Here is a 26,660-nt window from a genome sequence, read left to right on the forward strand (position 1 = left end):
AGAGTTGTTTGTGCATGTCTGGCCTTGCCGTAAACTTCCCTTGGACCTACAGGAGCTGTGAGAGTGACAGAGAGCCCCTGGACTGCCCAGCCACGCAGACGACGACGGCACAGAGAAAGGACTATGGGCCAGTGGAAGCGAGGAGCGTGCTCAGTTTGAGTGGGCTCCCCCAGGAGAGAACCTTTGAGTGTGTGGCCTCTAACGTGGTTGGAGAGAGCAGCGACATGTTCACCCTGAACGACCCTCCTCCAACCACTCATCACGGTTAGTTTCCATGTGCAACATGAAATTAATTCATGCCACCTCATGCAACCTGGCAGCATGTTTAGAGTTAAACCTTCTGGCTGTAAATTTCAGAATATTACACCAGATATCACTATAAATCCTAACAGAGGTCCAGCAAGTTCATCTCTGTCCCCTGTAGAGGACATTATGTTTTTGCTCCTATCTCTCATACTGCACATACCTCTGTAAATTCCTGTTGTTTCTTAGAGAGGACAGTTAGAGCTTTAAGACGACGTTACATGTTACTTGCCAGCCGTCCACTTCCTGTGAAATCAAAATGTTTAAATAAATATTATTTTTTTCTCCCCTGGAGGCTAAAGGTGTGGATTTGTTTAGTAACTGTGTCAGTGCCTTGCACCCTCCCAAAAATAATCACCAAAACAGGTCACCATCCTTTGCTATTGCCACCTGCCCCCCCCCCCCCCCCCTTTATGATATCCTGGTAATACCATTGCTCCCTATGTACACCCCCACATGAAAATGTTGGGCTTGGCTGTCAGATCAGTTCCGGCGCCAACACTGAACTAAAATGTTCAGAAATGTGCAAGTAATCTAAAATTTTAATTAGCATGTCTGTTTTGTTTTTAATTTCATGTCTTCCCGTAAAGCTTGGTTTAAGATGTTCATACCCATCATGTCTGGAGCTGTTGGGTTGGCCGTTTTTTTCCTGCTGCTGCTGATCATCTTGTTCTATAAGTACAAACAGGTAAGACAGACCTTGTACCATTTCGTTTATATCTTCCATTTGCGGTTTAATTTGTGCAGCTAAGAAATTCAGAATCCAGCACATCCAGGCTCAAAGTGGCATTCGTGTTCTGATCTCCAGAAACCCAGATATGAAATCCGGTGGAAGATCGTCGAGGCCTGCGATAGCACGAGCTTCATCGATCCTGCCCAGCTTCCATATAATGACCATCTGGAATTTCCCCGGGAGAAGCTGGAGCTTGGTAGGATTCATTCCGCTAAGAGCGTCACAACACTTTGACAAATAATTCTTAGAAACATCAGAAGTGTGATGCTAGGAATGTCTGTCCTACCCGTAAAACTACTTTCAAAATATGAGATAAAGTGACATAGCAAAGCAGTAACTTCAAGGGGCACAAGTATAGTAACTATTTTGGGATGTAACTCAGTTACTACTCAGATACAAATCATGAACAAATATAGCACCTGCATGAAATACATGAACCGTCATGATTTATTAATGATGAACAGACATGGGATCTGTATGTAACTAACACTTAGTTACTGGTTAATTAATACATTAAGTAAGAGTGTACTACTACATTATTTGTGCCCCCTCAAGAGTGTTACTAGCAGAACAACACAGCAAATTATAGAGGACATATGAAGATGATGTTTTGTGAGGTTTCCGGCCTGGTCTGCGTTCGTTCCAGGGAAAATCCTGGGTGCAGGAGCATTCGGGAAGGTGGTGGAGGCGACCGCTTACGGCCTGGAGAAGGAGGACGACATCGTGCAGGTCGCAGTAAAGATGCTGAAGCGTGAGTCTTTGCCACACGTAGAGGCGCCGTGTTTAGGCTGGAAGGTGTTTGTGAACGGAACGAACGGCGTGGCATAATTCTGCCGAGGCCATGAAAAACCAGGACTTGTCTCTTGCAGCGAGCGCTCGCTCTGATGAGAAGGAAGCGCTGATGTCGGAGTTGAAGATCTTAAGCCATCTGGGAAGGCACGAGAACATCGTCAACCTTCTGGGAGCCTGCACTCATGGAGGTAGGCCAAACAGAAAGCTTTCCTTCAGTGAAAAGGCTCACATCTGTACATTTTATGAGATTTACATTAAAAGTGCCTATTAAACAGCTCAGTACAAGAAATGTACAAGATACAGAGCCCCCCAAACACAAATACTAGCAAGTAAATTAAAAGCCATTAAATCCCCCCCCAACTCTACTTGTTTGTCTGCAATTAGGCCCGATACTGGTGATCACTGAGTACTGTTGCCACGGAGACCTTCAGAACTTCCTACGAAACAAGACGGACACCTTTCTGAATTTCGTCCTGAGCTTGCAAGAGAACGTACGGGACTACAAGAACGTGCACCCTAAGAGGATGTCGAGCAAGAGGTGAAGAGAACATCGCACAGCCTACAGCACTCAGTCTGTAACTGGTGTGGTGTTGGAGGTGGAGAGAACATGGGCCCCATTGTAACTGGTGTGGTGTTGGCGGAAAGGAGACAGAGTAATGTTATGCTTCATTATACCTTTAAACTACCTTGGAAATGTTAAATGTAAATCATAGACAGTCATAGCTGAGGGCCTCACACCTCTGGGACCAGGGTTCCGTGTGTGTGGAGTTTGCATGCTCTCCCCGTGTCATCGTGGGGTTTCCTCCGGGAGCTCTGCTCCACCCTCCACCCCCCCCAGTCCAAAACCATGCTAAGGTTAACTGGAGTTACCAAAATTGGCTATAAGTATATGAATTGCCCATATGTGTGAGTGAATGGTGTGTGAGTGTGCCCTGTGATGGGTTGGCCCCCCATCCTGGGTTGTACCCTGCTTTGTGTCTGTAGCTTCTGGAATAGGCTTCAGAACCACCACCCCCCCCAACCCGGGATAGGTCAAGAGGGTACAGAAAATGGATGGATGGATGGATGTCACACCTGTCATACAGCAGACTTAATATATCTTATGTGAACATCTGCAGTGAGTCACCCGAGTGACGTTTAATCAAAAAGATACCTTTTCCCTCTCATATCTCATCAGTGACAGCGGAGTCTGCTCCTTACATTCTGGTTATAATCAGAGGCCGACATTGATGTCAACAGGATCTTCTCAGGGTAAAGGAGCTTTGTGATTCCTTAGCAAGGCAGTAGTGCTCAGCAGGACCTTCCCATGGTGCTTTGCCCGCAGTCTCACGCCCCTGCGGCCCTTCCAGGTTCCTCGTGTGACGACGACGATATGGAGAGCTGGCCGCTGGACATGGACGACCTGCTGAGGTTCTCCTACCATGTTGCCCAAGGACTGGAGTTCCTTGCTTTGAAAAATGTACGAAAGTCGCCCGCACCTCATCTGTGCATTCTGCTTATCTTCGATGTTATTTATGCAAACGATGTAACAGTGACTCTATGCATTGTGAGCTCTGCCGGTCACTCTGTAGACTAACCAAAATGGCCGCTACTCCCGCCCTCATTTCCCCAGTGCATCCACAGAGACGTGGCCGCGAGGAACGTGCTCCTGACAGACTCCCGGGTGGCTAAGATCTGTGACTTTGGCCTGGCCCGGGACATCATGAATGACTCCAATTATGTAATTAAAGGAAATGTAAGGAAACAGTGCACTATACGCAAATATACAGTCGACCCTTCCACATGGCGGGGGTTAGGGGCGCAGACCCACCACGATCTGGAAAAGTGAAGAAAAAGACACAAAAAACAAAAGATACAAAGATCATTGCAAGATATTTACTTTATATTTACATATCACACGAGAGGCTGCCGTAACATGATTGGTGTCCTCCAAGCTAGCACTGTGCGCACCTTTTAAGCATTTATGAGTTACTAAACTTTTTCTGTGTTTGTCCGCTGGCCATCGTACGTCGTCTGTGGCTTTCCCGAAACTCCCAAAAGCTCCCACAAAGTCCCAATGTAATTTCTTGCCAATCACGTGACATCGTCGCCGCGATGAGCAAAGTTACAATGCAAAAGGGCTACCTGTCCACCTACTTCATATTACACCTTGATATGTATGAGACACAGCCTGTTAGTGTTACAATGTTTCTCATATACCTCTCGACACACAAATCGTAGATCGTGAATTGTGTTACAACAGTGTGAAATTAGCCAGTAATACTTCAGTTAGCCACATAGCATTGCCCTAAGGCACCTTCCTTACATCGGTACTTGCTGGTATGGAATAGTACTGTAGGTGCATTCTAAATAACTGCGTTTAATTAATTTAGTTGGAAACACTCTTTCTGACATAATATTCTTATAATGCTGGGCGCCACATTACAATAAGTCTCCCCATATAAAGGGTTCATGAACGGTTTATGATCTGCTTAATTAATTAGGTTGTAACACTTTGTAAATTATTAATAGACAATTTTTAACAAGTTATAACACTGTTTTCTTTTTATTAATGAGTTACTGCCATTTATAAGTGGCAGAAGGGAGCCTTATTGTAAAGTGGCAGCAGATTAATGTTTAATTATGTCTAATGGTCAGTGGAACAGGAGAAATATTTTACTTATTGTTTGATACTCTATGGTTATGCATTGTATCTATTGTGCATTGTAATATAAATAGCCGCTATTCATTTCCACAGGCCCGCCTGCCTGTTAAGTGGATGGCACCGGAGAGCATCTTTGACTGCGTGTACACCGTGCAGAGCGACGTCTGGTCCTATGGGGTCCTGCTCTGGGAGATATTCTCACTGGGTGAGATGGCTAGTCAGACGCAACTAGTTAGCGAGAGAATGGAGTTTAAAATGGTTTGAAATGGTTTCGGTCACATGTGTCTGCATTATATATAACTCAAAAATTATATTACGTTTTGAAAACTGAATGAAACAAAATTTTAATGTGAGTAATTATAAAACACAGTTAGAATTTAGTGATCACCACAGCACACAACAACGAAATGCGTCCTCTGCATTTAACCCGTATATCGAACAAAATAAGACTGAAACCAGTTCCTATGTATTCCTATCGAGGCGTGTATATTTGCAAAAGCTGTTTGCAGTTGTGTCCTTATTCTGCACACTCCAGTGCAAAATGCAAAAAAAAAACAGAAATCTCAAAGCAAAACTGAGATTATGCCTAGTGCATTGTTACACCCCAGTATATGATGAGTGAAGTATCAAGGGAAAAAAATATATACACACACACACAAATACACACCTCTCAGTCTGCCAGTCCTGGGAATTGGACCAGTGACTTCTGGATCACAGAGTCTTAACCAACAGTGCCGCCCTCAAGGTTACAAACAATGTAGAGTGTATGTGTAATAAACAGTGTAGAGTGTATGTGTAATAAACAGTGTAGGGTGTATGTGTAATAAACAGTGTAGAGTGTATGTGTAATAAACAGTGTAGGGTGTATGTGTAATAAACAGTGTAGAGTGTATGTGTAATAAACAGTGTAGGGTGTATGTGTAATAAACAGTGTAGGGTGTATGTGTAATAAACAGTGTAGGGTGTATGTGTAATAAACAGTGTAGGGTGTATGTGTAATAAACAGTGTAGGGTGTATGTGTAATAAACAGTGTAGAGTGTATGTGTAATAAACAGTGTAGGGTGTATGTGTAATAAACAGTGTAGGGTGTATGTGTAATAAACAGTGTAGGGTGTATGTGTAATAAACAGTGTAGGGTGTATGTGTAATAAACAGTGTAGAGTGTATGTGTAATAAACAGTGTAGGGTGTATGTGTAATAAACAGTGTAGGGTGTATGTGTAATAAACAGTGTAGGGTGTATGTGTAATAAACAGTGTAGGGTGTATGTGTAATAAACAGTGTAGGGTGTATGTGTAATAAACAGTGTAGGGTGTATGTGTAATAAACAGTGTAGGGTGTATGTGTAATAAACAGTGTAGGGTGTATGTGTAATAAACAGTGTAGAGTGTATGTGTAATAAACAGTGTAGGGTGTATTTGTAATAAACAGTGTAGGGTGTATGTGTAATAAACAGTGTAGGGTGTATGTGTAATAAACAGTGTAGGGTGTATGTGTAATAAACAGTGTAGGGTGTATGTGTAATAAACAGTGTAGGGTGTATTTGTAATAAACAGTGTAGGGTGTATGTGTAATAAACAGTGTAGGGTGTATGTGTAATAAACAGTGTAGGGTGTATGTGTAATAAACAGTGTAGGGTGTATGTGTAATAAACAGTGTAGAGTGTATGTGTAATAAACAGTGTAGGGTGTATGTGTAATAAACAGTGTAGGGTGTATGTGTAATAAACAGTGTAGGGTGTATGTGTAATAAACAGTGTAGAGTGTATGTGTAATAAACAGTGTAGAGTGTATGTGTAATAAACAGTGTAGGGTGTATGTGTAATAAACAGTGTAGGGTGTATGTGTAATAAACAGTGTAGGGTGTATGTGTAATAAACAGTGTAGGGTGTATGTGTAATAAACAGTGTAGAGTGTATGTGTAATAAACAGTGTAGGGTGTATGTGTAATAAACAGTGTAGGGTGTATGTGTAATAAACAGTGTAGGGTGTATGTGTAATAAACAGTGTAGGGTGTATTTGTAATAAACAGTGTAGAGTGTATGTGTAATAAACAGTGTAGGGTGTATGTGTAATAAACAGTGTAGGGTGTATGTGTAATAAACAGTGTAGGGTGTATGTGTAATAAACAGTGTAGCGTGTATGTGTAATAAACAGTGTAGGGTGTATTTGTAATAAACAGTGTAGAGTGTATGTGTAATAAACAGTGTAGGGTGTATGTGTAATAAACAGTGTAGCGTGTATGTGTAATAAACAGTGTAGGGTGTATTTGTAATAAACAGTGTAGGGTGTATGTGTAATAAACAGTGTAGGGTGTATGTGTAATAAACAGTGTAGGGTGTATGTGTAATAAACAGTGTAGGGTGTATGTGTAATAAACAGTGTAGGGTGTATTTGTAATAAACAGTGTAGGGTGTATGTGTAATAAACAGTGTAGGGTGTATGTGTAATAAACAGTGTAGCGTGTATGTGTAATAAACAGTGTAGGGTGTATTTGTAATAAACAGTGTAGAGTGTATGTGTAATAAACAGTGTAGGGTGTATGTGTAATAAACAGTGTAGGGTGTATGTGTAATAAACAGTGTAGGGTGTATGTGTAATAAACAGTGTAGAGTGTATGTGTAATAAACAGTGTAGGGTGTATGTGTAATAAACAGTGTAGAGTGTATGTGTAATAAACAGTGTAGCGTGTATGTGTAATAAACAGTGTAGGGTGTATGTGTAATAAACAGTGTAGGGTGTATGTGTAATAAACAGTGTAGGGTGTATGTGTAATAAACAGTGTAGGGTGTATGTGAAATATCTATGTTATATAAATATGTTATATCTATGTTATATCTATGTTATTTCCTTTGTTCAGGTATGAACCCATATCCGGGAATTCCAGTAGACACCAAATTCTACGAGAAGATCAGAAACGGTTACCAGATGACCCAGCCAGAGTTTGCCCCCTCGGAGATGTAAGTGAGACAGCTTTGTACTATGTGTGGTTAGGATGTAAGGAGCTTTGCTCGTGCAGTGGGGGGTAAGGCAGCAGGGCATTTCCATGACCGCCCCCCCCCCCCCCCTCTTCTGTAGACACTAGAAAGGTGGATTAGGGAGACGTCCAGACAGGTCATGTCCTAAGTTCATACCAAATCGGTCTTTCCCTCAGATACACGATTATAAAAATGTGCTGGAACATGGACCCTGGTAGTCGGCCCACCTTCCATGACATCATCCAGCTGATCGAGGGGCTGCTCTATGACCAGACACTGCAGGCAAGTACATTTATACACCCATAGAATTAATGGATTCATATGTAGAAAAATTAAAAGTCTGCACTCCATCTCAGGAGGCATTAATAGCATACAGACCTGGATCCACCGCGAACTTTGATTTAATCACCAAGATTTGCTGTTCGTGATGCGAGTCACTTAGAAAAGCTAAGTATATAAAATGGCATGATATGAAGGTCTGAGATGATATTCTGAATCGTTTTGTTAAGAGCAGACTGACATTCCAATTAATCATCTCCCTTCTCAGCCGATGTACCAGAATGACCAGCACGCTGTGCTGGGCCAGCAGCCTTTGTCATGTGACTGTCCAGCGGGCTGCGTGGATCCCAGTGACCAGTCATGTCACCATCTACACGAAGATCAGCCTCTCATGACAGCCAACAACTACCAGTTCTGCTGAGAGCTCCACCTCGCCGGTGTTCCATAAGGTCATGGCGTCTCTGCTCGTCACTGCGGTCAAACCGCCTCCACCATTAATACGACATGCCGCACTTTGTAGAAATTCTCAAACCTTGGATTGAAAAAGGAAAAAAAAACACCAAACACCATCTCCTACACAAGCATGAGGTCGCTGGTCACCTGTTACATATTCACACTTTCAGATTTTTAGTTTCTAAAAAGACCAAAATGCTCTATTGCACAAAAAAAATTTCACTGCCATTTGTTACGTTAATGTCTTTTCTGATGAAATATGGAAACAATTTACTGCCTATTGTTCAGTGAACTGGAACTGCAGACATTCCATTATATCTCTCTGTACATAGTGTTTTTTCCAGTTGCATTATTGTTATTGACATTGTTGTCATTTCCTGTTTGTTCTTTGTTGTTACAATGATATGAAGTCAATGGCATGAAGTATGCCCGAAGCATGTGACACGTGAATCATGTGATACATTAATCCTGTGACACGTGAAGCATGTGAAACTTGAGTCATGTGACACAGGAGGGAGGCAGCTATGAGGCTTTATTTGGGAATGAGAGCGGACAGAAAGCAAAAGGTGGCCGTTTCGCGACGCAGAGAAACACACGAGAAAACAAAATCTAGCGATACCGTCGGGCATCAGGATCTCGTCACCCTACTCAACCACAAGACATCAGCACTGTCTTGTGGTACGTAGCCAGAAATTTAGGCTGCATTGTTAATATTCACCCAAGTCCTGCTCTGTGTAGCATGTAGCGTGTATGAGATTCTCAATAAAGACAAAACATCAGCATTAAATTTCTATGTGCATGAACTTTCAGTCAGAATTGCTTCCGAGTGACAATTCCAGTTACACATCTTGTATATTTATGACTTGAGACTCCCAACACATTTGGATATTTACCCCATTTTAAACACCCCTGCTAACAAGTAAACAGATGCCAGATATTTGGGTTGGGGTTTATTGTGGTACAGTAGCAGCTAATGATAAATGGAGATGGTTCTCATGATGGGAGAATATGCTGTCTGTTACAAAAAAAATGTTTCTGATTCTTTACCTTTTATGAGGTGCTGTCATCCTGCTCTAACCATGTCCACTTGTCACGTAGTTTTCTATTTTTCCAGAATATTCTTGCCACCTCTTTTTTTGCACATTAGAATCAATGTAGCATCAGACTCTCTCTCTGTCTGTTATCTATCGATCAGCCAATCAGTCAATAAAGGACATGGCTTTGGGTTTCTTTCATCTATCTGTCTATCTATCTATCTATCTATCTATCTATCTATCTATCTATCTATCATCTAGACTCAAAACATAACTTTATTTTTTTTATTTGTGGCTGCATTGTAAAACTGTAAAAGTTGTTATTTCTGTAAACTGTAGACTTGAGAGAGTTAAGATGTAACTGTAGATTTGAGAAATAAAGTGGCTTCAAAAATTTTGTACTTTAGAGAATTTCATTGAATTGGGGTCAGCACTGCTTGTTGCAACACCTTGCACTGTAAATGGCCCTTGGGTTTGTCCGAATTCAATCGTCTGGCTAAAAATGGCCAGTCTGCTTTCAGGCGAATGTTTTTTTGCACCTTACATATGTGTTTACGCACTTCTTCTTTACAGCTTTCTGGCGAAGCTTTGGGTTCCCCAAAGAGGAATGACACCACCCCAGATATAAAAAGTACAGCAGTCTTCTAAACCTGAAGCAGCCTTACAGCAGACGAGAAACAAATTTACGTAACGGTCACGTGTCAACAAGTTGTCAGTGAAAATGTATTAAAATTAGGTTGCTGTGTGCGGATCCTGGGAGTTTGGTTTTTAACTCACATCTTGTTTTCTTTTTTCAATTTTATGCTTTGCAAATTAAACTTTATGTAGAGCCAAATACTGTTATAACTGCAGATCCCTAGTTATAACTCTAGGGGGCAGTATGAAGCACAGTGTAACCGGGCTATAATGCAAACCATAGCAGGTCCTGAAGCTTCTGGAATGGTATTGTTTGCCCTGTTTTTATTTTCCTTCGCAAACAGACAGCTGGTATGTTTCCTTACAGGCAAACGGCACAGCTTTAGCATTCAGGAATACGACTCGGAGTCCAGCTGTCTGAGCTGACGGGCTCCTGTATCGACGCCTCACTGATCATGAAGCCAGCTGCAAATTTTAATGTTAAAAGTAAATATACGTGTTTACGCAAATTAATATGGTTGCACCCCATTCTGGAAGATTGGCATTGAAGGCACATGGGTGGGTATATTAAACACCTAGAGATGTATAGAAATAAGTGATTATAATAAGGATTATGTATAATTGTAATTGCTGCCAGCATTTTAAGGTCATAGATCTTGCAAACCCTTGCACTGTGTCACAGGAAATAATTCACTTGTACTTTTACAGTAGATGTCTTCTTGGAAGAATTCATATTTTTGTGACAGGTTAGCCGTACGCATTGAGCTTTTGAGAAAACGGCTGTCTGACATTGTCCCATCCGGTCCGGGATCCATTTCGCAAGTTACCCGCTGCAGGTGAGATAACCTTCCATAGCCACACCTACCTCCAGACAGCTTCAGTCTATAATCATCACCCACAGCTGCAGTCAATCCATCAAGCCATTTAAGTTACTTAGGTTACTTATCTGCTGGGCCTGTCCTTGTCCTGTTACAGCCTACCTTGTTGCTAAAGGTACGACATCAATTCTGCTCTATTTCTAGAATGGAGCGTCTGAATGGTGGAGGTGTGTTACCTAAAAACAAAAGACTGGCAGGGGCCGATGGAATACCAAGTCACATTAAGTCTAGGATTACAAGCAAAATTCATCTTAAAGCAGAATTTTTTATGCAGAAGAAGGCATTTTGGTTGCTCACCGCAGCAGCTTCAGCGTGAACAAAATCCCACCAATAAAACATTGATAAAGAAACACAATTGACAGTAGCAGGATGGTAAATATCGTCTGAGGTTTGGTGGAGTCTGAAGAGGCTGGACGGAGTAACGGCCATCGTGTCCTTGTTATGCACTTGAGCGTCACAAGCCAGTGATGTCATGAGATGTTTTTGTTGAGCCCCGAGTCCTCAGGGAGGCTTGGCACGCCTTAGCGTTATCTTGGCAGGCTGATGCTTCTCTTGCCCACAGACTGCATCCCTCTTGCCCTTGCAGCCCCTCATGTCCATCCCGGGCCAGTGCACTGGGAAAACCTCTCATTGTGACGTTGGGTTTAGCCCAAGGATTTTACTCTCCGCTTCAGCCAGAAACGGAAAAAAAAAACGAACAAATTGTTAAAATGCCGCAGACCTGCACGAGCATCACCGGCAGCATTTTCTGGCGTCGTGTGATTATCTTTCTCCTCTTAAAAATTGCAGCCACAAATTAACAGCTGACTGAAAGTCAAGTGAATATAAGAAGCTATAAAAATCTACAAGTTTCAAACAGGCATTGAGGATCATTCCTGCTTAATTGCCATGTTGGTACGTAATTATAGCTAGCTGTGAGAAACAAGCAGTGAGGTCCCTGCTGAGAGTAACACAGCTCCCTGCATCCGTAGGGGTTAATTTTCCTGTAGGTTTGGAGTGACAGCTACAGAAGGTGCTCGTCGGTTTGCTTGAAGGCCAGTGGGACCGCAGAGTCGTTTCCTGTAGCTTACAGAAAGACGCTGCCACCTGCCCAGCTCCTCACTTCCTCTATTCTTGTTTGGCCATTCGGGGTGGACTTCCAAGTAAAAGAGCGGCTGTTTCGGTGACATTTAGGAGGTGGGGGGGGGGGGGGGGGGGTGATAATGAACAGTGATCTTTTCAGGGCTTCAGTGCTTTAGGGAACATCAAGGTGAGATGGTATATTCTCAAGGTGAAATCCTATCCTGGCCAACAACGGGAGACTCAGAACGAGTTTCTACCCTCGGGCTGTCTGAATACTGGACACGGACTGCTAACCGCTAACGTGCCACACCTACTAAACACGGACTGCTAACCGCTAACGTGCCACACCTACTAAACACGGACCGCTAACCGCTAACATGCCATACCTGCTAAACACAGACTGCTAACCGCTAATGTGCCATACCCGCTAAACATGGATGGACACAGAGGGGCATGTATACAGAAGCGAGCTGATCACTGTCCTTCTCCCGATTTGAGGCACTTCCCTAAATCTCTGGATACAGTGTGACTTCTGCTGTGCTGCAGGGCATGTGGCAGCTTGTCCTGGCCGACAGGGGCTTGTCACATGCTAATACATGTGTTTCACGCATGTTAAATGTGCACCTCTTTCAGCATGTCCTGCTACTTTTTACGCAGACGTCTTCCCTCTCTTTTAACCAGGCACGTTGTGGGTGGGGGATGCCCAAATGGTTGAAGGTGTCCCCTTTCTTCATCACCGACAATTAAGCATCTCCCCCAGGAAGAGCACCTACGTATCTCCGCAGCCCTGCTTGTATTGGCCCTGCAGCTCTGTGCTCATGCTTCCATCTTCCTATAAGGATTATGTCTCCCAGAATCGACTCCAAGTTCTCTTTGGTCCTCACCTTCGCCAGTCTGCTGTCAGCTTTCTCCTTAGAGCAGAAATTGCACAAATACTGTAAGTAAAATGACCTCTGGGGATAAACCGCCATGCTGCCAGTTGTTTATGTCACTGAAGCGCTGCCTTTCATTTCCCTTCGAGTGTCTGATCGACTTTGTTTTGATGTTCTCTGGAAGGGGAAGCAATAATCTAATAGCAGAATAGTGTTACCGGGGAGGAATGCCTGGTTACATCAGCATATCCAGGCTTCTAGGGATGTGCGTTTTTATTACAGCTACTGAAAGAAAGATAAGACAAAGTTTATGATCCCCGGGGGGAGGAATTCTTGTAAATTAAAACAATTGGAAGATTCAGAAGCCTGAGCCCCCCCTTCAGGGCTGACGGATACACTGCTTCTGCTACATGGGCAAACACATTAAATAAATACATAATTAATGATTAAAAAACACACCCATGCATCTCCACATTTGTTACCCAAGTCCCTTGTTCTGCCTGGAATCTCATTTTTCTCTTGAAGGCCATAACGGAATCCTGTCGCCTAATCGATTCTCTTCCCCGGAGATTTAGGCTCTTGCAGACGGTTTTCCGGCAGATTCACCTCAAACTGGGAAGTGGAGCGGAGGGAGAAGAACTCAATAGGAAAACACAGTGACGTGCAACAGCCTTGGGGCAAAAGGAACGGAAAGGGGGAAGTGGGAATGTAGTTCCCGGGAAAGGATTATTGGAGGGGCGAAGACGAGCCTAGAGGGTTTTATCGCCATGACATGTTTCATGGAGGAAAGTGGCCTTCATTTTGGAGGAAAGTGGCCTTCATTTTGGAGGAAAGTGGCCTTCATTTTGGAGGAAAATGCCTTTTTACGTGTTTTTAAATGAAGCGGATTAAACAAGTGGCCACAGTAGCCCTGAAACGCCCCCCCCCCCCCTTTCCTGGTACTTTCACACCCGCAGAAGAAGGCCCCTCCCAGGTCTATTCTCCTGCTCGCCTGTGTGTAAGTGTGTATGCGTGTCTCACAGCGGACAGCCGCGTCCAAAAGAAAGCCCGAGAGCGGGAAGCGGACCCGACTTGCCAAGATTGCCGCCGCAGCCGTCTGCCCGGAATTCCTTCCCTTTTACACTCAAGACGAAACTTTTACATCTCGGCTCCCGTCCGGACTTGCAGAGGAAAGCATTGAGGGAGAGCCAGCGGGAGCGTCGCTGTCTGCAGACGCCCTTCTGAACGGCGCTGATTTCTCGCGGAGCAGAGGCGGGAAGACACAGGGAGTAACAAACCATGCCTGCCCCGGCGGGACAGCGAGAGACCAGGACCCTTCAGCGAGAATGCTGAGCTCCGATGCTCGCCTCAGAGGGTTCCCTTATCTCGGCTCACAGGAGGGGCGTCTCACACTGGGATGAAGGAATTCAGCGCCCTGGGATGAAAGAGTCGAGCAGGCAGCTTTGTTGATCCACCCCCCCCTGCCCCCCTCCCGGCATCAGTGCACTATGTGGATGTTATCTTTAGCTTTATGGATTCTTGGTGTTTCGAATCTCACTCATGGGTCCCACGCAGACGAGCCGACCTTCGAGGTAAGAAGTGAGAAACATTTCCTCTGACTTTGTTTGCGTCCGAACGCAGATTTCAGCCTGTCTGCGTTGCCGTCTGCGCTGATTGGTGCGCAAGCCTACAATGACACTTTTGTCTTCTCCCCGCCATTCATATATAATCTTCTTTCTCCACGCTCAAGTCTGGAATCTCAAGGTTTCCGGTTGTGGTCACGCTAATTTTCAGCCCTTACGATCTGATAGCGATACTTCATTGAAAATGTGGGCTGAGCCTTTTCAGTTCCTGACGCCTCACCCCTCACAGCCCCCCGACTTGTCACATGTCGGTGGTGAGCGTGAGATCCAGTGAACCGTTGCCTAGGCGCCGGCTGGCAGAAATTAGCGATCCAACAGGTTGTTCACAAAAGGCAAAAAGGAACTATTAACTCATCCGTGTGATACAATGGAGCTCATCTTAAAGAAAAGCCTAATTATCGCGCCCGACTGAGAGAATAGTTCCTCTGTGGATAATCGATGCGGAGCTTATCAGTTCACAGATTCCACAGCTGTTCACAAGGATTATTTATTCACTCCGCGCCCCCCCCCCAAGCATAACACATACTCAGAGTTACTCTCTCACAGCAATCAGAAGCCAGGCATCAGGGAGATGACTTCATTCTATCAGAATTATGACCTCATTTCATTTAAGCTGAGCATGACATCCGATTGGCAGCAATGTACAACTGCAGCCACACGTTCTCCACTAATTATTCCTGCATTGGAAACACTTTACTTGATGGGGCACACATACTTAGTAATAACTGAGTTACTACTGAAGTACAAATCATGAACAAATCATGAACAAATCATGAACAAATCATGAACAAATCTAGTCGCTACTTGAGAAAAGATGCGGCGCGATTCATCAATGATGAACAAATATGAGATGTGTATTTCCTGTGTGTTATTCGTAACTTGTTCCTTCAGTAGTTCCTTCAATAGCTCATAAAGGTTTACAGGATTAATTGATACAGTAACAAATATAGTCACTGAGATAAAACATGCATCACGATTCATTAATGATGAATTAATATGAGTTTGTAATAGATTTAGTTTGTGATTAATACATGAGTATTAACATACTATATTATATATAAGTATTTGTGCCCCGTCAAGTAAATTATTACTGATGCATCAAATGAAAACAAAACCCACAACTATACATTTTAACACACGTCTTGACAAGACACCAAGAACAATACTAACTCTCATTTTACAAGCTACATAATTGCTCAAATAATTAGATCGGTCTTCATCTTTTGGCTTTTATGAATCATCACCCACATAACTTCCACTGATTTGACACCAGACCGCAGCACCTTCTAACAACACATTACATGGGATTCTGTTTCAGTTGGGCCAGGGCACAGATTTATGCCAAAAATCCACTGTGAGAGACACAGTTTGTCACTATGGCACCTGATCAGTATCTAGGCAGGTGCACTAGAGGTGTTTTGACCATCAGTCTTTTGCCCTACCCAGTATAAAATTGACCTGTATTTATGGATTATGTTTCAGTTCAGGAAATGTGCGCCTGTGATCAGAAGGTCATTGGTTCGAATCCCGCAGTTGACAGAGTGAGGTCACCGTCAAGCCCCTGATTAAGACCTTTGACTCCCAGTTGCTTCAGGGACTGGTTGACCCTGCTTTTGCAAAAAAAAAATGTGCATCGTTAACCTAACCTGCTCTGATGTTCTCTGTCCTCTCGGTCACCCTCCATCTCTGGGTTCCATCCGTAACAAATCGCATGTTTGTTAAGGACGGAGGTTCTCCTGGCCGTGGATCTCCCTCTGAGGTTCTCCATCCCTCCCGCATGCAGCCGCCGCAGGCGTCCAGCCTGGATGAGCTGCTGGAGATGCTGTACCCAGAGTACAGCCTGGTGCAGGACTGTCTGCGCAGACGGATGCACGGCGCCCCCTGGCGCAGCCACACCGCCCCCGACGACATGTGGGGAGATCCTCGTGAGATGGCACTCTACAAGTTCGACGGGACCTTCGAGGGTGAGGGGGGTGTATCTCGATCTCGCGCTTGCGGTCTGTCCTCATGGCTGCCTGTACTTTTCACAAATGAAATAATTAGTAAGCGTGTAATGAAGCATTGTGTTCAGTCTATTCTACCAAAAGGGTTTAATTCCAGCACTATTTGCACTGTACATGCAGACAGGGACAATTCCAAAGGTGTAAAATTTAGTTTTGATTCACATTTGCTCTTTATTTGCTTACAGCTACACATCTCCTATTTCCTATTTTCAAAAACAATACCAAGAATAACAATTTTTACATGGCACTAATTTCAAGCCAACTTGGGTTCTCTGGCAATATGAATATAAGTCTATTGTAGATTAATTCAGCTATCACATTCAATAAATCAAGTTTCACTTACAGGCTTTAACTTACACAAAAAGTTATTTCTCTTTCAGCTGAAATGTTCTCACATCTCTCAGTTCTCTCTGTCCTCAGACAGTAAATGAAATACCACTTCATTACAGCGAAGTCTTGCCCTTCTAGTCCTGGAGCATTTCTCTATATTTTGGAAAATGTACAGTTAATAAAATGTGTTAACACTTAAAAAGTGGAGGAAACGGAAAACAAGCTGCACAATTAGCTCTTGGTGTTTCTCTACGTTTTGCCCCAAACCAAAAAAAAATGGCAAAACTGATTTAAACAAATGACATCAACATAGAAACAGGCTGTTTTCAGGACACAAAGGGCCTTGTTACACACAGCAGTTTTGCATCAGCCTGAAGACCTTGACATCCAAACCAACAAATGCAATTTTCCACTGCAAACTTAAGGCGGAGTTCTCCAGAATCAACAACGCCGGGCCCAATAATGGACTCCAAGTGGAACAAATAGTGGCCTTTGGGAGTCCATGCCGCAGATAGTATGACTGATAGACACTTTTTCCTGATTTACACTCATTATGTAATTTCCCAGCATCTTTTGTGGTTTGTTGCGGCAAAATCTCCTGATTAATGATACGTTTGAAATTATTTTCATGTTTTCAGTCAGATCTATGTATTAGAGCACCTTTACTGTTCCACACCTCGCATTTTCCGGAACGTTCTGTCTAACCTCCCCTACCCCTCCCAGTCATCATGCAGGAGATCCAGCGCACCGTGTGCCGGCCTCGGGAGGTCTGCCTGGAGGTGTCCAAGGAGAATCCCGAGAGCACCAGCAACTTCTACCTGCCGAGGTGTGTGTCGGTGCACCGCTGTGGCGGCTGCTGCAACCACGAGGCCCTGTACTGCGGCAACACAAGCCACAGCCTCATCAACAAGACCGTGAGTGATGTTCCGGATGCTGCAGTGCATTCTGGGAGAAGGTGCAAATGGGTGACACCATGATGACGATGGTGTCTCCAGGAAAAGTATATCATCATACAACAGCTAATGGATGCCGTTTCTATCTCACTAGAGACGTAATTAGATTAACCCACCTAATTCAATTATACGCATTCTGAAACTTTTTTTCATTCGAATCAGCTCATCAGCTTACTGTTTACTGTATTTATCATAAAAGCAGCAGAATATTGTGGGTATCCATTCCGCTTTTTGACCAGCTGGTGGAGCTGTCCCCCCCGCGGATGGAGCGGTCCGTGATCATGGTGACGTTCGTCAACCACACGGCGTGCGAGTGTCAGGGGAAGAGACCACTGCACTCGATAATCCGGAGGGCAGCGGTCAGCCATCGACCTCTGTGAGTGACGCATCCCGCCCCGGACTGGGAAAATATCGCCCGTCGTGTGACGTAGCTGAGTGGGCTAGAGAGCGGCTGCAGTATCCAGAACCAAACTGTAGGGGCAGCAGATTAGCCTCATGCTTCCAAGGTTGTTGGTTTGAACCCCAGCACTGTGTGTGTGGATTTTGCATGTTCATCCCATGTTTGTGCAGGTTACTCTTGGTTACTCTATTTCCCTCCAACATCCTGTGGCTCTATACCAGGGCTCTTCAGATCTGGACCTCGATTCCAAATCCAGGCCGTGTTTTCAGTTCTCCCAGGTAGTTAGTTGAATAATTACTGATTCTGATTGGTCAGAGGCTTCACACCTGGCTCACAGGTGAAGGAGGGCTGGAAAACCAGCAGGGCTCGGACCTCGAGGACCGTGATTTGAATAACCCTGCTCTATGAGATTGGACACTGTGCTCGTGGCCAGCGGTTCGAATACCAGGGCTAGGCAAATTGATGGCACAGTTGGGCCTGTAAAAAAGCCCCCATATATATATGACAAAGTATCATTATTCAAAAGATTTAGGTAAATTGGTCCCTGCCTCCAGTCTCCCCCAGTAATCCTGTGTTTGTGGACCCCACCCACCAGGTGCTCCGAACCTGATGTCCTGTGTGACCCTGGGTGGGAATGGAACGCAGCTGGATGCCAGTGCGTACCTGCGGGTACGCACCCCTCCCCCGCGCCTGTGCCGGGTGAGCCGGAGCATGTGCTCCTGAAACGCACTCATTTTTATGTCAGCGCGGTGGGGGTCTGTTTGTAAATGTTGCTTAATATGATGCCCATAGGAGCAGAAATATTCATCATCAATTGCAAAAGTTTGCAACTGTGCCCCACTGTGCGACTGTAAACCACTGTGCCTGTGAACAGAAGGTTGTTGGTTCAAATCCTGCACTTATTTCACCATTGAGCCCTTGAACAAGGCCCTTAACCCTAAATCAGGACTGTCTCAACCTGCTCTCTCCAAAAAGACATGCAGAAGGGATAAAATATATAGAATACAGATGCTCCTCGACTGTTGATGGGGTTACGTTCCAATGGACATTGTGGGAAACATTGTAAGTGGAATATGACTAAATAACTAGTCACTGAATAAGTAAATAATTACTATAACCAAATACCAGTAATTCAAAAATAAATAAAGTTTATTTGGTTAAACACAGAAAAAAAAACACTCTGATACGCTGTTAAACACTGTGTGAGATGTTTATGCTCGCGATCGCAACAGAGACGGGAATCGTGGCTGAGCAGATTCTGCCGTCGCTCGGCATCAGTAGAAAGACTGTAATGCTCAGGAATGAATGTGCGTGTCACTTCCTGCCAGCAGACCCCCTGGATGCAGCCCTGCTGGCACTGTGCGGCCCCAACAAGGTGCTGGACGAGGGCCGCTGCGAGTGCGTCTGCGAGAACGGGCTGACGGAGGCCAGCTGCGGCGCAGGTTGGCGTTTGGACGCAGCCGCCTGCGAGTGTGTCTGCGACGGGCTGCCCGCCCCCGGCACCTGTCCTCCCAGCCAGCGCTGGGAGCCCGAGCTGTGCGGCTGCATCTGCCGAGCCACCTGCCCACGCAGCCAGCCCCTCAACCCCGACACCTGCCTGTGTCAGTGCAGGGAGAGCGAGCGCAGCTGCCTGCTGCAGGGCAAGAAGTTCAACCGCGACAACTGCAGGTAGATGACCCCGCCCCCACAGATCACATGACCATGTGTTACATTCAGGTATGGACGGATAAATAGATGGGTGGATGGGTGGACAGACGGATGGACACAGACAGACAGACAGATAGAGACACAGACAGATAGAAAATTATCATGGAGAACCCTCCCCCCCCAGCCCTAAATGAACAATGGAAAAAATTCATGTCATGATATATTTGATGATATTTGTGATAAAAATCTCACTGCTAATAAAACAAATGAGTTGAAGAAGCCAAAACAAACTTGTTATTAATTACCAATACTGTCTAATGGGTTGATATCATATGCTTTTGCCCAATTGTCACAACACACATTTACACAGTAAAAGAGACTTTAATAGACAAGAACAACAAATAATAAATGACAATAAACAGTAACAGTGCAAATAATGTCAGGGAAAGTTTGGCGTGGAATTCCGTAGTAACGGCTCGGAGATGAACGGTGCTGCACAGTGGGCTGTACGATTATGAAGGTTCTGTGAGTGAATCTGGCCCGTTCAGACAGACATGGCAGTAACGATGGCTGAAGGCCAATCAACATGCAGTCGGTGTTTTATGTCTGAAGGCCTGCCTGTAACGCAGTAACGACGGCTGAAGGCCAATCGACATGCAGTCTGTGTTTTATGTCTGAAGGCCTGCCTGTTACACAGTAACGACGGCTGAAGGCCAATCCACATGCAGTCGGTGTTTTATGTCTGAAGGCCTGCCTGTTACACAGTAACGACGGCTGAAGGCCAATCCACATGCAGTCGGTGTTTTATATCTGAAGGCCTGCCTGTTACGCAGTAACGACGGCTGAAGGCCAATCCACATGCAGTTGGTGTTTTAAGCCTGAAGGCCTGCCTGTTACGCAGTAACGACGGCTGAAGGCCAATCCACATGCAGTCGGTGTTTTATGTCTGAAGGCCTGCCTGTTACGCAGTAACGACGGCTGAAGGCCAATCCACATGCAGTCGGTGTTTTATGTCTGAAGGCCTGCCTGTTACACAGTAACGACGGCTGAAGGCCAATCCACATGCAGTCGGTGTTTTATGTCTGAAGGCCTGCCTGTTACACAGTAACGACGGCTGAAGGCCAATCCACATGCAGTTGGTATTTTAAGCCTGAAGGCCTGCCTGTTACGCAGTAACGACGGCTGAAGGCCAATCCACATGCAGTTGGTATTTTAAGCCTGAAGGCCTGCCTGTAATGCAGACGCACTTCTTATCAGGACCGGTTGCATTCTCACGCGGGTGGAGTGTGGGGCACGGCTCCTTCCCTCTCCCTCACAGGCTGTCCTCCCTCCCCCCGCCTCCCACACTCACGCCATCGCTATAGGATGAACTTACCACTGACGGGGCCACCAATGTCACCAGGATGTGGGACCACGCGACTAAGCTGCCGTCGGCGCTGCGAGATGTTGATATTAAGTCAAGTGTCATCAGTGATGGTGACTTGGAGGGTTACTGGGTGCAGTAAAGAGGACTGGGCTCACACCTCAGACCACAGACTGCCCCCGGGGGGCAGGTCTGCATTCCACAGGGCCCCAAACCTACCCGCTTTCTTTTTTCTTTCTGCCACAGCTGCTACAGGCTGCCCTGCAGGACCCCGCGCCGGAAGTGCCCCCCCGGGCACTACTACAGCCCCTCTGTGTGCCAGTGCGTTCCCAACTACATGAGGTCAGGGGAGTGGAACTGGGGTGGGCGCCGGGACTGACTGGCCTCGCTGTTGCTGCTCTCCCCCCCCCAGCACCCTTGGTTGCCCTGGGAGACCGGATGTAAGGTTTTTTTTTTTTTCTTTCAAAGAGCACCGCTCAAACTTTTGTGTGCCTGGTGGGACAGAAGTCGTCCCCCCCCCTGGGAATCCGGGTATGAGTGCTCATTCCCATGAGTGGGCGACTCCCCAGCTGCGTGCAGTAAAAACGCCACCCTTGGGGTGCAGGCTGCATCCAGACGATACAGGAAGGAACTGGAGGTCATACTTCCAGCCCCTCGCAACAGGCTGAGAGGGGGAGGCATCTCTGTTCTGGGATCAGCGAGGGGAACTGGCGACTAGAACTGGAGAGTAATAATAATAATAATCATCATAATAATCAGAATAAGAATAATAATAATAGCAAATCCTATATATTTGTCTATCTGGAGCAGATCTGGGCAAAACAAGTCCACGAAGCTATTTTTACTGGCTTGAGAGATCATTAAAATAAGAGAAAAATAAAGTTTTCTGTTCAAATCTTTGACGATGAACAGATTTTTCCCTACGATTTTTTTTCTTTTAATTAATAATAAATATATAAGCTAAACATGAGAATGAATTGGATCTATTGATTTCTGCATACATTTCCAGAAAAGGTCAAATCTAACGAGTTTGCTACTGTACAGTAGCTGTCGTGGGACGTAAAGAAAACGGCCCCCGCTGATATGGGGAAGCTTCCTGCTCAGGCCTGCTCTAGACCAGTGGCTTCTGAATGTGAAAGTTACACTGAATCTTTTACCCCCGCAGAAGATTTTCCACTAAACCTTATGCATTCATGTTTTTGTACATCTCATCTAACGTACTTGCTTGAGTAAACTGAATGTTGATTTAACTTTAAAGAGTAGATACATATTTATTATTTGTTTTGTAAAGGGATTAACTGCCTTAGAAGCATTAATATTATGCGTTGAGCTATGGACAGTATAAATCAGGGCTGTTCAAATCACGGTCCTCCAGGTCCGAGCGCTGCTGATCTTCCATCTTTCCTTTACCTGTGAGTCCGTTGTGAAGCCTCTGTGCCCAATCAGAATCCACCCACTTTCTGTAACCGCTAATCCTGTTCATGGTTGTGGGGGGTTCAGAGCCTATCCTGGGGGCTGACAGCACCAGGCATGGGACAACCCAGAATGGGGCACCAACCCATCGCAGGGCATATTCACATGGCATACATGCATAACTATGGGCAATTTGCTAAGTCCAGTGAACCTCAGCATGGTTTGGGACTGTAGGGGGGAAACTAGAGCACCCAGAGGAAACCCCGCGATGACACGGGGGGGACATGCACACTCACAGAGCCAGTTATTAAACTAACTACCTGGGAGAACCGAAATCATGGCCTGGATTTGGAATTGAGGTCCAGATTTGAAGAGCCCTGTGGGATATATCACAAAGCAGGACTTCTTGCTTAGCCAGATAACTTCTTGGATTTAAGGTAATCTGGGTTAAATTGTCTTTATCTTCGTTCACTTACATTTAGCCCAGACTACCTTAAATCTGACAAGTAATCCAGCTGAGTGAGAAATCCTGCTTTGTGGAATACCCCCCGATATAGTTTGCTAGGTACAAGATATGATACTAAGCGTTATGTTGCTTAATGTCTGTATTATTATGTAACTGGGAAGAAGGCTATGGGTATGATTTAAGGAGGGACATTGTGCAATTTAAGGAGGCGTCACTGTGTTTCCAGTGCTTTGCTATGTGTCATTTAAAGCTATCAAAGAGCACCACTTATCCAGTGAGGTTTTAGTGCATGTTTGAAAATCAGGAATGAGATGAAAGTATATCTTTACTCCTTTAATTTATATGACATGTATGTTCACTATAGCACCACAATTCCTAGAGCAATAAACTCTGAACAGTAAAAGTGGCATTGAAGGTGTTGCATCTGCGATAAAGCAGATTTATTGATATTAATAAATTCTTATCAGGTGACTTTAAAATTAAATATGTTGTCCTATAACGCAATAGTCGCGTTAATGATAAACCTAATCAAGTCGCGTTAAGCGAATTTGTGCTAAAGAAACAACAGGGATTTTTGGAAAAATGACATAATGAGAGCACAGTCTTATAAATAATAAATATGCCTGTTTAAATGTGGAAGGACAGCAGACCACACACAGGGGGTGACCTGGCGCAGTAACTGTGCGTATCGGGGGTGCGCCTCTGTGCGTCCCACGTATTCCTGTTGGGGGAACGTTTCCCAAAACCATCACTGCTAAATCACATATCTGGAAGTATACAACTGAACAGTCCCAACTATGCAGGTCACTAATGGAAGCTGTTGGGAAACGTATCCCAGATCGGTGCAGCCTGATGCTGATTTTTGAGCTCACCTGGGACTTGTAAGAAGCCGGACTTCATGCTTAGCCAGATAACCTGTCTGATTTAAGGTGCCCTGATTCAAATGGACTTTATTTTCATTCACTTACATTTAGTCCAGACTACTTTAAGTCCGACAAGTGTTGGTTGAAACCCATTTGTGTGCACCTGTGGTAAAATGAAATGCTTTTTTCAGGGTGTTTTTTTTTCCTCCAAGGAAAACACATTTTTTTCCTATTTGAAATTTCATCAAATTTAAGTGCTTGTGTAACAATGTCTTTTTTGTTCTGCACTAGAAGTCTGTAATTCTTTCCACAATCCCTTCAATCCGGAAAACCTGTCATGGTCCCAAACCGAATTAAGTGCTCTGAATGGCAGAGCGAGAGAGGAGACAGATTGGGCCATTTCAGCCCAAATATGTTGCTTCTTCTTTATATCATGGCTTGACATGTAGCAAGTTTTAACCAATTTGTCAGTCCACCGGCAATGTAGATACAGTGCAGGTCCACTCATACACGCGTATTTTTAAAAACGGAACTTTTTCTATGCGTTTTGGCCTTTCGTCCACACACAAACGGCGTATTAGGTAACTGAAAATGCAGGTTTCGCAAAACCACATGCAGAGTGATGATTTTCGGATACTCCGCTTTTGAGCATTGACAGGGAAATCCGCGTTTGCGTGGACGGGATTTTTTTTAATAACGGAGGAGGGAAAGCACCATTTTTAATACGTGCGGACAAGGCCAAAAAAAAAAACTCATACAAAACAATCGAAGGCCTGTATGACAAAGCCAGATAACATGGATTTAAGGTGCCCCAGTTTAGATGGACTTTGTCTTGTTTTTGTTGACTTACATTTAGTCCAGACTACCTTAGATCTGACAAACAATTTTTAATTCTCAATGGAAAACAATGGAATGTTAACACTAATCAGTTCATTTAAAAGATGCCTGTGAATGACCTTGATTTAAACCTGAAGGTGTGCGTTTAGGTCTTTTGTCATCCACGTAAAAATCACCTTTAGCGTGCAGTTTTGCTTTTTTGCTGCCGAAGTTGGCCGGCCCCACTTAGGGCTGCGTGAGATCTGGGCGTGAATGTATGGGGCATGCCCAGTAATCACCAGGGCTTTAGATGATGCCCGTAAACATTATATCCGGATGCCGGCTTTTCAGTACTATACAGACGGCTACTCACGCCCGCAGTTTGGTAAGCAGATTAGCAGGGCACCTAAAACATTAATGAGACGCATATTGTGATGCCCAGAAGTTAGTAGTCTGTATGAATTTGTTTTCTCCTATAAAAGGTTTAATAAACCTGTCGGACATTAAACTGCAAAAAGTACCGCTGTCTGTTTACCCAGAATATCTCTTCTTTTTAAGGATGTTGTGCCTGCTGATCTGCCCCTTCCTTCACCGCCGCTTCAGTGCTTCTCACTTCCCTGATTTACCAAAGCAGTAGCGTGTGGCGCGCTCCGCTAACCGAACTTCGTAAACATAAGGATACGGTGATTTTATACAGGCTACTGTCTCACAAGAAATTTCAGGCGAATGCTTCACCCGTTGTCTAAAGCCCTGGTGATTATTGCGCATGCGCATGTATGGAAGCGATTACATGGCAATGTGATATCCTGCTGCCCTAACTGCAGCACAGCTTTTCCGGAGCATCTAAATCATAAACTGTTATCTTGTCACTCATGGAGTTCATGGTAACTTAGGTGAGGACAGAGGGCTCTAAATAGACGGCGATTACGCCACTTGTGGTGGGTCATCGTTTCCCAGTTTCACAAAAAGCAGATTAAGACCAGTAGGCAAATGGCCATTAAAGTTGTCTGTCTTATTGTATTGTCTCTATAACTGATGCTCCCTCACGATGCAGATAATGTGCTTCATTTGGGACTCCTTGAGTAAACACAATGTCGGTCAACACAATGTCAAACCAGCGGTATCCAAGGATTCTCTGAAGAGACACAGTACCGAAGGAGTCCAGTCATCGTCTCAGCTCACTGGAGTCCATGTCTCACAGCGATACAGCAAGACAGGAAGCACCAGGACTCTAAAGACCTGGACCTTCGTCCTCTTACAAAGATATCGGGAGCCACACACCCCTTTCCAGCGACCTCATGACCCCCCCCCCCCCCCCATGCTCTCCCAATCCGTCTGCTGACTTCACAGGAAGAGTCACCAGAGACACGAATGTCGCTGCCAAGGTAAGTGAATCTCTCGGCGAGGTCGACATTCTCGCCTCAGACAGACACACTGCTGATGGCTGTGCCCAAGAGGTCAGAGGTCATTAAGGGCCGGGATCGTTGTGTTGCTCCAGGCGGTCACCCTTCGCCTTCCAGACAGGGACAACAAGTCCTGTGTTTCAATAAAATTGATGAAAATACCTGTAAACTGATGAAAATCTGAGATTATCATAATGCTTTATGGTTTGATTACATAGATATTAAGTCAGCCAGCTCAAATGCTGTTTATGGAAACACACCCAATTATTAATAATACTTTTGCCAGAAGCACTGACTTAAAGTGGGAAAAGGCTCTATCAGCAACAGGGCGAGTAACAGGGCGAGTAACGGGTGAGTAACAGGGCGAGCAATAGTGCGAGTAACGGGTGAGTAACAGGGCGAGTAACAGAGCGAGTAGTCCCACATTATTTGGTTATTAAAAAACCTTTTGGAGCAGCAAACATCACAGATCAGCCTGACAGACGGGCACCACCTTCCCTGAAAAGCAGGAGTTGAGGCTTGTCAGGGGAAGATGATCTTTGTGGGGTTGGGTGGGGGGGTGTTTCCTGTTTGGGGGAGGGGGGGCATACCAGCAAGCCGGCAGTTTTGCCTTTTAATTCACCACAATTATTTTTTTACACTGTCTGTCTCACATTGGCACTTTATCAATCAGACCTTTCTTTCAACGTGGATTAGAATCCTGATTGTCCTCTGTGGT

General features: G+C 44.8%; 2 protein-coding genes across 6 annotated transcripts in view; both read left to right on the forward strand.

The window, feature by feature from the left end:
• csf1rb (colony stimulating factor 1 receptor, b) overlaps nt 1–9,686 on the forward strand; it is a 70,754-nt gene extending 61,068 nt beyond the window's left edge. The window contains exons 9-21 of the mRNA XM_072706396.1: nt 53–264; nt 894–991; nt 1,112–1,232; nt 1,683–1,787; nt 1,906–2,016; nt 2,213–2,366; nt 3,006–3,079; nt 3,178–3,287; nt 3,441–3,563; nt 4,566–4,677; nt 7,332–7,431; nt 7,626–7,731; nt 7,997–9,686. Of these exons, the coding sequence (XP_072562497.1) occupies nt 53–264; nt 894–991; nt 1,112–1,232; nt 1,683–1,787; nt 1,906–2,016; nt 2,213–2,366; nt 3,006–3,079; nt 3,178–3,287; nt 3,441–3,563; nt 4,566–4,677; nt 7,332–7,431; nt 7,626–7,731; nt 7,997–8,149 (1,579 nt within the window). The 3' untranslated portion in view covers nt 8,150–9,686. The remainder of the gene's footprint in view (nt 1–52; nt 265–893; nt 992–1,111; nt 1,233–1,682; nt 1,788–1,905; nt 2,017–2,212; nt 2,367–3,005; nt 3,080–3,177; nt 3,288–3,440; nt 3,564–4,565; nt 4,678–7,331; nt 7,432–7,625; nt 7,732–7,996) is intronic.
• Nucleotides 9,687–12,819: 3,133 nt separating this feature from the next.
• Nucleotides 12,820–22,231, forward strand: LOC111850116 (vascular endothelial growth factor C-like). Of its 5 annotated transcripts, none has more exons than XM_072706657.1 (8): nt 12,820–14,234; nt 16,009–16,249; nt 17,342–17,532; nt 17,811–17,947; nt 18,142–18,249; nt 18,567–18,670; nt 19,300–19,639; nt 21,228–22,231. In XM_072706657.1, the coding sequence occupies exons 1-8, from the start codon at nt 14,151–14,153 to the stop codon at nt 21,358–21,360; spliced, it is 1,338 nt and encodes a 445-aa protein (XP_072562758.1). In that variant the 5' UTR covers nt 12,820–14,150; the 3' UTR covers nt 21,361–22,231. The 5 variants fall into 5 exon arrangements, with proteins under 5 accessions (XP_072562758.1, XP_072562759.1, XP_072562760.1 ...); XM_072706658.1 differs by having other exon boundaries at nt 19,303–19,639; XM_072706659.1 differs by having other exon boundaries at nt 16,069–16,249.
• The last annotated feature ends 4,429 nt before the right edge of the window (nt 22,232–26,660 follow it).

This window comes from Paramormyrops kingsleyae, chromosome 24 (genome assembly GCF_048594095.1).
Source record: "Paramormyrops kingsleyae isolate MSU_618 chromosome 24, PKINGS_0.4, whole genome shotgun sequence".
NCBI lineage: Eukaryota > Metazoa > Chordata > Actinopteri > Osteoglossiformes > Mormyridae > Paramormyrops > Paramormyrops kingsleyae.

Bases quoted from the DNA above. Each gene is read 5' to 3' on its own strand.
- LOC111850116 (XM_072706657.1), top strand. From the start codon at position 14,151: ATGTGGATGTTATCTTTAGCTTTATGGATTCTTGGTGTTTCGAATCTC. The intron at 18,250-18,566 runs GTAGTTAGTTGA...CCCACCCACCAG, and splicing joins CGTGTTTTCAGTTCTCCCAG to GTGCTCCGAACCTGATGTCC. The intron at 18,671-19,299 runs GTGAGCCGGAGC...ACTTCCTGCCAG, and splicing joins CTCCCCCGCGCCTGTGCCGG to CAGACCCCCTGGATGCAGCC.